Source organism: Solea senegalensis, linkage group LG6 (assembly GCF_019176455.1).
Source record: "Solea senegalensis isolate Sse05_10M linkage group LG6, IFAPA_SoseM_1, whole genome shotgun sequence".
Classification (NCBI taxonomy): domain Eukaryota; kingdom Metazoa; phylum Chordata; class Actinopteri; order Pleuronectiformes; family Soleidae; genus Solea; species Solea senegalensis.
In genome coordinates this window covers 23,796,440-23,809,770 of record NC_058026.1, presented here as the reverse complement: position 1 = coordinate 23,809,770, position 13,331 = coordinate 23,796,440, and the positions used below count along the sequence as shown (strand labels likewise).

At 39.8% G+C, this 13,331-nt stretch overlaps 2 protein-coding genes across 10 annotated transcripts in view; one reads left to right on the top strand and one right to left on the bottom strand.

Annotated features, from left to right (window-relative positions):
- Positions 1-55: 55 nt before the first annotated feature.
- Positions 56-3,709, bottom strand: rps3a (ribosomal protein S3A). The gene is made up of 6 exons (XM_044028295.1): positions 3,614-3,709; positions 2,867-2,970; positions 1,903-2,090; positions 896-1,104; positions 632-741; positions 56-227 (listed from the first exon to the last, which is right to left on the bottom strand). Exons 1-6 carry the CDS (start codon positions 3,673-3,675, stop codon positions 100-102), a joined length of 801 nt encoding a protein of 266 aa, XP_043884230.1. The 5' UTR covers positions 3,676-3,709; the 3' UTR covers positions 56-99.
- A 5,573-nt stretch (positions 3,710-9,282) lies between these two features.
- lrba (LPS responsive beige-like anchor protein) overlaps positions 9,283-13,331 on the top strand; it is a 162,133-nt gene continuing 158,084 nt past the window's right edge. For all 9 annotated transcript variants that reach the window (XR_006360576.1, XM_044028266.1, XM_044028272.1 and 6 more), the window contains exon 1: positions 9,283-10,278. Coding sequence is in view for 8 of the 9 variants with exons in the window: in XM_044028266.1 (XP_043884201.1) it covers positions 10,096-10,278 (183 nt within the window). In the remaining variant the exon portion in view is untranslated. The remainder of the gene's footprint in view (positions 10,279-13,331) is intronic.

Sequence of the window (13,331 nt, the reverse complement as noted above, 5' to 3'; positions counted from 1 at the left end):
TTTAATTGTATTTACAAGTTTGTATCCACCCACTGTAAACATGGACAACAGACAGTTTGTTGGTCATTTACATTTTTTATTAAATCTGTCAGGGTGTTATTAGACTGTCTCCTGGATGGGGGGCTCATAGCCGTCAGCCCTCTCCACCTTGGCTCCAGTGTCGTCACCGGTTGCTTTTGTGGCGGTGCCGGTACCACCCTCACCGTGGAGCTCCATCAGTTTGCCCACTGCGAAAGACAACGACAGGCTTTTAGCTCAGGCTGATGATAAAGGTTTAGAGGTCAGTGGTGAGTAAGTATGATTTCACTCTCAAACGAGCTGTAGAGTAGGGCTGAACAACTCGGCTGAATCTGGGTTGTTTTAACTGCAGTTTCTGACAATGCAAATGTGATTCGAGTTGAGCTATAACTTAAATTTGAAAAAGAATAAGTGCTCAGCCCTAGTCGAGACCAGTCTTCAGATTCACAGTATGACACCACCCAAACTGAAAGAGGTTCACGTTCGTCATGAAAGGGAACGTCAGGTGATCTCAGCGGGCAGTAATCAGGAAATCATGTGGGACCGAAACAATGGGTCATCATGTGTTCCCATAAGGAAAAATATGGTAAACTTGCCATTAATGTTCACTTACACTCAAACTTGGGCTTCTTAAGCATCTTGACCTTGCGGACATAAACGTCGTGTAGAGGGTAGATGGACTGGCAGGCTTTCTCAATGTCCTTACCAACGCTGTCTGGGATCCTGGAACATGAAAATGCACATTATAGATGTGGCCAAATCGTATTTTTAAATCTACATAAATGACAAGTCTGAATTGGAATTAAATTTAACAGCAATACCCTTTTACTTTATATATGGAACATGCGATTAAAAACAAAAATTCCTTTCAACTTACAGCTTGTTCACGACTTCCTTCAGATCATTGGTCTGAACCTCACGGGTCATGATCTCCATCATCTTCTTCCTGATCTGGCGGACCTGCTGGTGCTGGGCATAGGAGGTCTTTCTGATCTGGTTGGTGCGCTTCTTAGTGAAACCCACGCAGAAGAGACGCAGAAGGTAACCGTCGGTGGTCTTGACGTCGACGTGGGCTTCAATCATGGTCTGAGGGGAAAGAAAGCAGTGCAAATTAGACTTAAGATAAATTCCTCCAACTTTTACAGTCCTCAGCTTACATTTACCTTGTTCTTACATTTTCTTCTTCAGACAAAAATGTCAAAGGGTACCACAATGTAGTTTCAATTTCTATTAGGTGTGCAAAATTGATGAATTGTGTATATAACCACACACAATTAATACCCAAATAATGATTATACTTAGTAAGCTGTTCTTGCAATACGAAAATGCTTTAAAATCCATGCTAACAAACGTTCCACGCCGAGATGGTTACAGAAGAACCATGTATAGCACTAAATCTAAATGAAGCCATTTCTTTGTTTCTAAAAAAATGACAAAATCCAAAAAAACTAATCTGTAGTTACCAATATTATAGAAGACCAAACAATTCTTAACAGTATAACTGAAAAACTAAATTTCCCTCAATCAAATGTGACTCAATACAAATGACATTTTAGCCAACAACGCAGTAAAATTTACAAGTACAACTGTTCGGAATCGAAATAGAGTCATGATCTTTTCTAATTGTCAAATGCATTTCCGAAGATCTGCCGTTATTAAGCACCTAAATTAGACACTTCAACTTACATCCCCATCAAATGTCTTTGCACAATGCAAACTTTTACTACAACGGTTCCTCCTAGACCTTGTTTGTGTACCCAGTTATTTCAATGTTGAAAAAAAAAAATTACGAAACCAAAGCACCTACAAATCAACTTGCTGGCCAGTGAAATATTCAGAATTTCCAGATTGATTTTCAAAAGAAAAGAAAAAAAACTTGATTACCTGCCACTTCTTGACCATGGAGCACATCTTGTCACGGGTCAGGTCCATGCCGTGGAAGTTGGTGAGGCAGTTCTTGCCCTGAACATCTTCAGTGATGAGCTTGAACTTGCGGAAGGCCACCTCATCGTTCTGCAGGTCAGCAAGGCTCACCTCGAACACACGTCCCTTAAGACCATCGGAAGCGATTCCTGGTTGATTCAAACAGATGGGAGTTTAGTGGTTTGACCAACAGTTAAAGTTATCATGATTTGGTTTCCATTAAGATGTTACACATTTCAACTGCAATTTCAAAAACCTATGTAAAAGAAAAGAAACACTAGCTAGTGTAGCCTGCAAGGGACATACGTTTGATTCACCAACAGCTTTGCATTTGTTTTTTAAAAGGCATCTCAGGTAGTTGTTAAGCTAATGTAGCTGTTATTTCATGTCAGGTGGCAACAAGCGCACATAGTGTAATTCAACAGCTCCCACCTTCTATACTGGAGAGGTCCATAGCTCTGTCTAACTGATCTTGTTGCCACATGGCAGTTTAGGGTGTTTCAGACCAAACTGCATTAATTTGTCCTTAATTTTATTTCCCCCACTGTACTTCCGTTAGTCACAAAAATGCTGCACTGAAATCTGTTTTGACAGTTGCAAGAAACTGTGTAGCCAAATCTTTATTTAGTGGTAACATCATGCTCGCTCATCTTGTTCTACACTACCAACACTTAACTAAGTGCAGTGAAACTGGATAGCTATGTGATGTTTTATTCACGCAATTTCTTAACACTACCACACAATTTCGAACCCACAAATGCAGTATTTTCATCCTTTCTGGATTTAAATGTTGGCATCCCCATGTACAATGAAAACCAACTTAATGCCTGGAATGTGTAGCCATAGATATTATTATCGATTCTTCAAAGATTCATATTTTTCTTCAGGCGTGGAAACATTCAAGTATTTGTAGATAGAGACTTACTGGTTCCCTGAGTCCTGGTGACCAAGGTCTTGCCAAGATTGCGGATGTTGAACATGGCTGGTGCCTTGACATCATACCAGTCCTTCTTGGAGAAAGGGTCGACACTGCACAAGAAACAAATTTATCATAATTCATTAAACAGCACCGTCCACGGGGGTGTGCAGACCACCGGTGACCAAGATTTTGAGGCACAGACGGTCACCAAACCGGTTCAGCGTGCACCGTGGCTATAGCTCAGGTTAGCAGCGGGCATTAGGTTTCAATTTATCAACTCAACAATATCTGGAGATTTTATATGAGACTGTCACGGGATCCAAACTTTAGTTTAACAACACATCACTTCAACAACCGCCGCTGACGTGAGGTTTAACCACCATGTCAGAGGACAAGCTCAGCTAAACACATGCTAGCATTGAGTTGCTAATAGCGCATAATACCGTTACTGAATGACGCGGTGGCTACTTCGCGTTTCCTTTAAAAACACAAACACATTTAATTCTGCAAATGAGACATACACATATTATAACACAGACACAACTCTGGAAAACGCTTCAGCTCAAAAGTGAATGGAACACGCTTGCTGTGCCTGTGTCGGGCGACACAGAGGCCGGCGACGAGGAGACTAGCACCGGCCCTTCCACTATCTACGTAAAATCGTCTTCATCCTTCACATTTCTTGAGCTGGAATTGCACGGATGTGAAGGACAAAGCCTGTTTCGTGTTACCGTGAGTGAATGTCCTACTTACATCTTCTTTTTGGCACCTTTTTTGCCGCCTTTGGTCAGCCTCTTATTCTTGCCGACTGCCATGTTGGCTACAGGGAGTGAAAGAGGAGGAAGTAGGAAATCCCGCGAGAATTAAAGAGACGGACGGAGTTTGTGAGATTTGTATTATCTCGCGAGTCCTTGTAGGTTTTTTGGGAGCTCCCCCTGCTGGCAAATAATCGACCTTTGACATGGTCATGGTCTATGGAAGCAAATAAATACAGTTCATTTTAATAATGTAATGTAAAATAATGTAATTATATATGAATAAAATATTAAAGAAGATATACGCTTTTAGATTCAAACACAGATTAAACGGCAGGTATTTGTAATTTTTTTTGGGCAAGTATTATTTATTCATCTTTTATTTTTTCAGTTGATAAATGTTCCTTAGTCACTAATATTTTATTTTTCCATCCACAAATGTTGTTCTTTGTTTTTTATTGTCTGTTTTATGTATTTAATGTGTAGTTTATATAGTATTGTTGCATGCTGATGTGCAGCCACAAACTGTTGAGTGAGCGATAGACCATTAGTGATGTTCAGTAACTGGTAACTGAAGTAAAGCAATGTTTTGTATTATTGTATGTTATTACATAACAGTTATATTTGATCAGATGGGGCAAAATAGAAAATTGGTTAAATATATGGGCCAAAAAAATCTGCATTAATTATCGGCCATAGAAAAATCTGTCTTACTACAACAGCTAACTAAAGAATGTCTATTTTTTTTAAATTTTGCACCCTAATTGTTTTTCTTAATTTAATCTGCTGTAATATGTATTAATCCCAAACTTTCTTTGATCTTATTTTCCTGTAACTGTTGATGTTAATTCAGCAAACCACATTTCTGATACAATAAGTTATTGCATACTTTCCAAAAAAAATGTTTTTGAAATCAATTAAATATATATTGATCATGAAACTATGATCTTAAAATAAATATACTAGTATCTTGAGACCGTCCCATCAGGACCAACCAGTCTCTAGGTGTGTTCACACGTCACACAGGTGTGATCCACCCACACTGTTATTATTGCAAAGACAAGAATTTTTGTCTGTTGGTAAAATACAAGTCAAGTGTCAGATTCTATGGGTACACCTATGAAATGCATGCTCCCTTATTAAACCTACCCTCATGTTACTGTAGTGTTATCTGGGGTGGACATATTATGCATTATTATTAAATAACATTCATGAAAATATGTTAAAAAAAATGTGAAAAATATGTCACTTTGAGAGATAACTGTGAAAAATGACATAGTTACATTTAACACCGCATCCAAATACATACAGGATACAACTGTCCATTTCTTCAGTGTGCTTTTCTGTTAAAGGTTATTTTTCCTGATCCTGGGTAATGACTGAGGGTGTTGCATCTTTTAAGCACCATGAGGCAAACTGAGATTTGTGAAAATGGAATATAAAAATAACATTTATAGTTGACTTTTTAATCCTGTGTAATCTGTTTGGCATTTTCTACTGACGCCATTAACACACTCATCTCTGGTTTCAGTGTTGTTTAAATCAAGGTAGTCAGACATAATGTGGAAATACAGCTCTTTTTATTCACAATCATTTAGCTTATAGAAAAGCAGGATGGCAGAAAAGCAGCAGGAGATGATTCCAGTGTAACTCTGTTATGTGACTCAAGTCTCATTATCTCTATGGAGAGTCCAGTTAAAAACATAATGAGACAAGGTGTATGTTTGATCCAAAAGGTCAGTCAAAGAATTTTCAAAGTGTTGTGATTAAGATGTGATGTCTGCAGTCCCCAGGTCTGCTCCTTTCAGGTCATTACATCAGAGACGGAGCCGGCGAGCGTCTCATGGGTGATGCTGCTGCCTTCCATGACTCCCTGGGTTCCCGAGGGCTCAAGCTGACTTTACTGCGAGGTCAGTGTGGTAACACTGACGTCAGCCGCTTCTGTGGCAACAACTGTCATAGTTGCTGAGTTATCCTTGCAGAGCGAATATGAAGGTACCAGTATGAACAGACAAGACAAACAGTTTATGATATGGGTAACCTGTAGTACTGTGTGCATAGTGTGATCAATTTCTAGGTTATGTTTGATTGTAAGTTTCCTTCATGTATAACAGACAGGGGCGGAGTTAAATAGATAAAAACATCTTTATTGTCTCTGGGGCAATGTGTTCCAATTCACACCATGAAGTAATTTCAAAAATATCTAAATATAAATGCATGTACTTACAAACAGTGCTTAACAAATTTATAAGACCTGCTGTCATAAAAACGAGAAAACATTGTTCAAAACTAAAAATGTTATTGTTGTTAACAAATAACAAACTGAATTCACATCTCACCTCTCACAAATGAATCAGGCATAACATTCAACCACTAAAACTAATTTCCCTGTTCAGGAATGCAAATAAATAACTATAATTTGACATCTTAATCAAGAAATAATCATGTGCGTTACTATATTTTCTGTTTTTTATAAAAATTTAATTTGAAAATTCATGGATAACAATAATAATTATATTTCAGCTTTAAAAGCATCATCTCAAGAGCTTCTACTATGGTGTATATTGACCATTTTTGATCATTACCAATGCTGTTAATTTAGGGCAGCTGTGGCAGCTTTGGGTGGTGGTCTAATACATGAAGCGCTGTTCATCTGTTGATTGAACAGATTAAAAAATACTATTCTCGATCTATCTATCTATCTATCTATCTGTCTGTCTGTCTGTCTGTCTGTCTGTCTGTCTGTCTGTATCTGAGCTGCTCAGATAGAAAGTAAATCTCATCAAGAGGATGAATTCTCCGTGAAGAGGGTGATGTGGGTCAGCTCTCTTAATAACTTAGATATCTAGATATCATCAATGTTATGTAAATTAGTGCCAGTTATTCATTTTGGCAGAGTCTAACAAAGCTACCAACAAGCATTTTTGTTCCAACACTGCAAATACTGAAATCAACTCAATAAATGACAAATAAAACATTTTTGAAAGCAAACTATCCCCCAAAAAGAACAGACTCCCATTGGCCTTTTTGGAGAATCAGCTTCAAAGTCAATTTGTCATCCAAAATGGTGCCCAAGTATTTGTATTGACATACAACATCCACAGCCGTGGCTCCTCTTGTCCGTTCGGCTCTGTGAAAGCTCACATCATGGGTTGCTGGAGGTGATATGAAAAGGCATGTAACGCAGAGCTGTCACTTTGCCTCAGTGTTTGGTTTGGACTGTTTTTGGCATGCAGACGTCTGTCATTGTGCTGCTGTGCTGCACAACATCAACGTTCTCATATACACACTGTCTGCGTCACTTAGTGTAAAACTAGGACGAGGGCTTGTTCGGCACCAGAGGTCACCTTAAAGTTTTATCTGTGGTGGTACATATTTTCTGATGTGTTGATTACAGTTTTGGTGTATTATTATTATTATTATTATTATTTTTTAATAAATTGTAATAAAAGTGAACATTCTCGCACTGCCATGTTTCAAAAACAGCCCAAAATAGACAGTGTCTTTAGTCAACACCTCAAATAAATGAGTTCTACAGATGCAATGTACACATTATTTTAATGATCAGTAAGAAGGTTAGTTCAAGTTAGTTGCATTAAGCTTTTTTATGACATTTTTCTTGCATTCTTTATACAAAAGTGAGTGAAGTATCCAGATAATAATAGGCCGTATCAGGAAAAGGTACTTGAAAGTATCACACGTACAAAATGGCGCCTCCCTTTGATCATTAGATGTGTGAGCACAGTTAATTACTGCAGTAGCTGACATAAATAGGTTAATTTATGACCTACACACCAACTCATTTTCAGTGTGAGTATGTTTTGTAAATTGAAAGTTCTCATATTGTACACATTATACACATTATACTCTCGCATCATACTCTCTTGACACTTCAGTTTCTCTACAACGGATGTGTTGTGTTGTTTGATAACAATCCAATCTTCAACATTAAAATTTGAAATCTGCATTTTTTTTCCAGTTAAAATCCCAGTTTTCATAGCAACACATACATGTGATTGCATAAAAATGTTTTTTTGCATTTATATGTTCACGCAGGGGTCCCCTGTGCTTTGGGTCAGGTCTAAGAGAAATACTGGTTTCTAATGTATATGTTCTCTGTGTTTTGTTTAAAAGAAATGACTCATTCCGTCCTAGGGCACTGGAACTGGTCAGTCTCGCTCGGGTCGTTGTCCCTGAATCCAGTTCTTCGTGTATGTTTAATACACCTGTCCGTCCATTGCCTTCCAATTGTGGCACAAAACTGTGAAGAACCTGTAAGGAGCATGAAGTCACCTCCCTCCAGACTGTGGTGTTCATCCTCCAGGACCTCCAGCCACAACCCCATGGCATGTTGTTACAGGTAGAACGGCTCAAAAAACGATGACTATAACTCCAATTGAGTTGCCACCCGCTAAATTAATGACTACTTATAATTGTTTGACTTTCATAGAGACTCAGACTATGATAACCTTGCTTCAAGGAGGCCTCCATCTCACTCAAAAACAGCCCAAAATAGACCGATCAGTCAGTGTGTGTGTTTCATGTTTTTGAGGCAAAAGCTTATACACAAAGAACATCAGAAAAAACAACATCTTTTTTTGGTATTTGGAGGCAATCTGAATGTTTCCGGATGTTTCCTGGAAAGTTTCTTCAACATACAGATGTCTAAATAACTTCCATCCCTGTGCAGAATGTGCAGAACTTTGTGCCAGTGTGCATGAGATTAATCTGTGAGCGACCACAATATTTAGGCCAAGTATGCATCAGTCTTCAGCAGCAGCTTTATTCTGGTCTTTATTCACAAACAGCATCACGTCCACAAAATGTTATTACAGTGGTAATAGATGGTTGTCACAGAATTCCCCAGCACACGTGGACTCACCAGTGTGCCACAGTGGAAAGGACAAAAACGGTGATCTAATAATGCATTAATAAAGCATCACTTTGTAATTGTAATATAGTTTCCATTTTGTAAATTGTAATATCTTACACTACTAAATTGTTACTGGGTAAAGTAATAATATTTCAGTATTATGTTACTCATTAATGTGTTATAGACACAGTCTTTTTTCGGTTTGAGAAGTGAAGCCCAGGATGTATGACAAAAGTAGCAGTTAGCCACCAGTTAATTTTTAACTTCAGGAAACATTTTCTCAAGTTAATGTTCCCAATCACTAGTTTCAGGTTTTTTCTAATAGCACATCATGCCAATTTAGTAAAGTATGATGCCCTTTTGGAGAAAATAAAGCATGGCACTTATGAACTTTTATTTTTATTGATTGTGTGATTTATTGATTTTATATGTTTGTTTGTTTTTTAGTTTACTTTGTTTTCTATGCTGTCCTTGTGCGATGTACAGCACCTTGGTCAACTCTGTTTTTTTTTTAAATTAAAAAAAGTAGAGAAATACATTTGGATTGGATCAAATCGGTGCCTGATTGCTGTCAATTCTGGAATCTGGAGGCTTCAAAACAGGAATTTATTTTGCAACTGGAAGAAAACATGAATTATATATGGTTTATGTACCCAACACACTACCCATTAATTCAGTTGCCAAGCCCTGACTGTGTGTTCAGCCCTCCCCCACCTGAAAAAACACCCAGCCCCCCCCCGCTCTCACAAAATAGTTGTAACGTCCCTGCGCATCGTGCTGAGAGAGTCCACCTACAGTAAACGGCGGCTCACCTGCCGTCGGGCTGAATAAACCTAGCTCCCCAACTGCGCATGCGCCACTCGCTGAAGGGCTCCACTGTCATGGCGGTGTCGAGCTGAACTGCCGGGGTAAATCAGGAAGAGAAGGCAACGCAGCTGGGTCAACGCTGACATTTCTCCAAAGCAGTGGAGTTTGCCGGGGAAGAGCGAGCGAACCTCCGCCCTGTATCGACTTCTTCCGGAGCTGCCGACGGACTCCACCGGCTGCAGTTTGCGAGTTTTAGCCTCTTGCCAGACGCGCTACCTGTCAAGTGTGAGGACTCCGCGACAATAGCAACTTCCACCGCTGTGCGGAGATTATTAAACTCTCCCAGTCTTCGGTTTCTCAATTGTCCGAGAGGAGCAGGAGGACGAGGACATCGTCGCTTCATCTGCCTGCCGCTGCTCACCTGCAGCCCACTTCCCCCCGGCTTTTACGGCATTAATCTATCCGTGTGGTATCAAGTTACGAAGTGGGAAGAGGAGCAGCTCACTGTGGAGTAAAGCCGTTGGCATTTACCGTCTGTCAACGACGGCACACATTCATTCACCTGGCGCTTGTTTCATTTTTTTCCCCCCGCTGAAGATTATTTGGATGGGGAGGGAAACGTTTGGCTCGCCAACAACTCAGCTGAAGGGGACATAGCTCCCTCTTTCTCCCCCGACACGGGCTGCACAGTCACCGTTGGAGGTGAACAGGTGCCTTACCTGTGAACGCCACCTGTCCTCTCCCTCCCTCCTTCCTCCTCCCTCCCTCCCGTCCGTCCGTCCGTCCTTCCTTCCTTAGCAATGGCTAGCGAGGAGACAGCAGTGCCGCCGTCAGCTGATGGGAAGGACGGGAGACCTGGCACCATGGCACACAACCCCGGGGTGCCCATCAGGGGGATCCGGATGAAGTTCGCCGTGCTCGTTGGCTTGGTGGAAGTTGGGGAAGTTTCCAACCGAGACATTGTGGAGACTGTGTTCAACCTGGTAAGCTGATTATATGAGCTCAGAGTGCAGGCCTTGGGTAGTACTGTCACAGAACTGTAACATGCACACATGTGGACACGTCTGACATGATATTCACATTTTTAAATCACCAGTTTTCATTTATTATGACCCAACTGCAAGCAGATGAGGTCAAATGAGGTCATATAGGGCAGTATGAACAGTTCCTGTCATGAATATGACCTTAATAATTGATCATATTTATGCAATAACTATAAATATATCCTTTTAAAGTAGTCCTTTAGGTCACCCATGTGAACAATCTTAACAGTTATCCAGACAATGTCATCATGCTGTGGGAGCTTTTAATCGAAATGTGTGATAATGTTGATAATATTGTCCTGATCCTCTGCTTAGAGTAGCTCACATACAAACATGACTTCATTTTACTTCTGAGCAATTAGGGGAGAAAATATTAAATTGTGATTATTCTGGCGGATATTGCAACTTTAATTGTGTTAGTCAAGCTTCAGTTCAATATTGACTGTGTTACAGCTCTAAAACGTGATGTGGTATGACTGCATGAGACGCCTGCTAAAAAAGAACTTTAATTATTCAATGCAAGAATAAAGATTTAAAGATCTAAATTATTTCCAACATGAATTCATTATTTTTTTTTAATTGGCATAGGACATGGAACAATAAAAAATAGAATAATTAACTTGCAGCCTTTACGATTCCTGATTTGAAAACAGTTTTCTTTTTTTTTTAAATTGTTAATTTAACCGTTCAGCCTTACTTCACTTATACACCAAACAACACTGGGTTTGGGTCACGTGGTAAAATAGTGGCTATCCTTGTTTTTTGCTCCGGGTGCTCCGGTTTCTTTCCACAGTCCAAAAATATGCAGAGGTTATTTGGCCGCTCTAGAATGACCGTCGGTGTGGATGTGGGAGTGAATGGTTGTTCGTGTCTGAGTGTTGCACTGCGATAGACGGGTGACCCGCTCAAAGTGTACCCTACCTTTCGCCTTATGTCAGCTAGGATTGGCCCCTCAACCCTCATGAGGAGAATAAAGCGGTAGACACTGAATGAACAACACTGGGTTACTCATAAATCCTCCAATATGGAAACCATGTTCCTGTTATTTAGTCATTAATATTATGTTACTCAGACACAAATGTAGTCAGTACTTTTCTACATTGTTTATAAAATGTTATTCAAGCGTTTTAGGTGAATCAGACAGTGTCAGAATCATCACGACAGAGAAGCTGTTACAGCTAATTAGTTGGTACTCTATGTGTGACATATCCAGGTCACTGATGGTGTGTGTGTGTGTGTGTGTGTACGTACACCGCTCATCTGTCTACTACCTGTTGCCCACCCTCATCCTGTGCTTTTGTCTGTTTGTGACACTGATAGACTTATTCATTCATTCATACAGTACATGCTGCACCTGCATGTGAATGAATGAATGAATCTTCCCGTAACAAGGAAGTTCAGCGTGAGGGAGATGGCATGCTCAGCTACAGTTTATCAGGTTGGGTGGAGGGAGGAGAGATGAAGGTGAAACCTGCGGAACTGCTTTCTCACTGTGGCAACACAATGAATAAAGTCATTTTTTCCCTCCTCCTCCATCCTCAATGTTTCCAGTTATGACAGTAACTCCAGCATTAGCCTTCAACGACTACTGTCATAAGGTTGTTGCACTGTTAAACACAAGTTCATGTCAGTGTCATCACCAGATCTTCACTCTTACCTATTCATTGATTTCATATCTTTAAAATGTCAAATTGAACATTTGTTTTCTTAGACAAAACAAACGTATAGGTCTGGAACTAACAACGATAAGTTTCCAGGACACAAAGCAACATCAAGTGATATCAGTTCTACTTGTCTTTGTTGCCTGAAAGTCCACCTCCAAAGATATTTAGTTTATTACCATGTAAGAACTCTCACATTAGAGAAGCATAAGCTGGCACTGTATAGTTTTGTTTCTTGGAAAAACAACTTGAACAACAAAAACAGGGAACAATTATGAAGTACAAGCAAAAATGAAAAAGTAAAGATGTATTGATTTCCCCTTTAAAATCCAACTAGAGGAGGCTGCCAATTAGTACATGTTTCTGTGTTTGCTTTAGTCAGTAATATTGCACAAAATTAGCTGGGGAGACAACCAAGGCATATGTTTTGACAGAAATATCAGTGAGCAGATCTGCATGGCTCCCTGGGAGCCCTGTGTTTAGCATGGTCAGCATCATTTTAGGGCTTGAAGAGATGGCGTCAGGCTTCATTATTGTGCCTTCCCCCGCTCTACACACATCTTCCCCGTGCTCTGTTGACCATCCACTTGGGTGATAATCTGATTTATCTAATAAACCGAGAGACTTCTCTTTAATGGCGTCTCATTTGCAGATTCCTCCACTGTATTTGCTTAAATGTGACATAGTTTACTCTCGAGAGTCAACTAAAAATGTGTTTTGACCTAAAACAGTGGTTGTGGTGGGTTGTGACACATGGGACCGGGTTATAAACACCAGGATTCAGCAGCTCATTATCGCAGCTTGCCTGAAATGCTGACATTACGGAAGAATAATGTATCTGAGCTGATATCTGTAGTCAAAAAAAGTGGTCCCTCGTACCACAATGTGGGGTTTTAGCTTTTGAGGGTACTATTAGTGTGTCGGCTGAAAGTGAAAGTTGTGTAAAGTCAGAGAATGAGAAGTTGAAATTCAGTTTAGTGTCCTTGTTATAATAACATCTGTATAAACTAGCATACCTATTGTATAGTAATTGAAATGTTTTCAATGTTGTTTTTATGTAAGGCACCTTGAGTTGCCCTTGTTTTTGAAATATGCTAGACAAACAAAGTTGCCTTGCCTATAGTGTGTGGTAACACATTAACTGTGGTTAAAGTTGGTCTTCTGTTCGAATGCTGTTGGTTCCCTGTCAGGACTCGTCAGCTCTTACCTCTCAAGGTTGACAAGCACCGTCTATTTATTCGAGTAGAAGCGATGAATTTCTACAGCATATGAAATGTTTATTTCTTTTTTTTTGTGGTGCACATACAGTATCTGTCATAATCACAGGTGATT

What these genes read in the sequence shown, in the direction of transcription:
- rps3a (XM_044028295.1), bottom strand. Translation starts at nt 3,675, where the DNA reads ATGGCAGTCGGCAAGAATAAGAGGCTGACCAAAGGCGGCAAAAAAGGT. An exon ending in CACCAGGACTCAGGGAACCA is followed by an intron (nt 2,091 to 2,866) that starts GTAAGTCTCTAT and finishes TGAATCAACCAG; the next exon opens with GAATCGCTTCCGATGGTCTT. An exon ending in AAGGAAGTCGTGAACAAGCT is followed by an intron (nt 742 to 895) that starts GTAAGTTGAAAG and finishes TTCATGTTCCAG; the next exon opens with GATCCCAGACAGCGTTGGTA.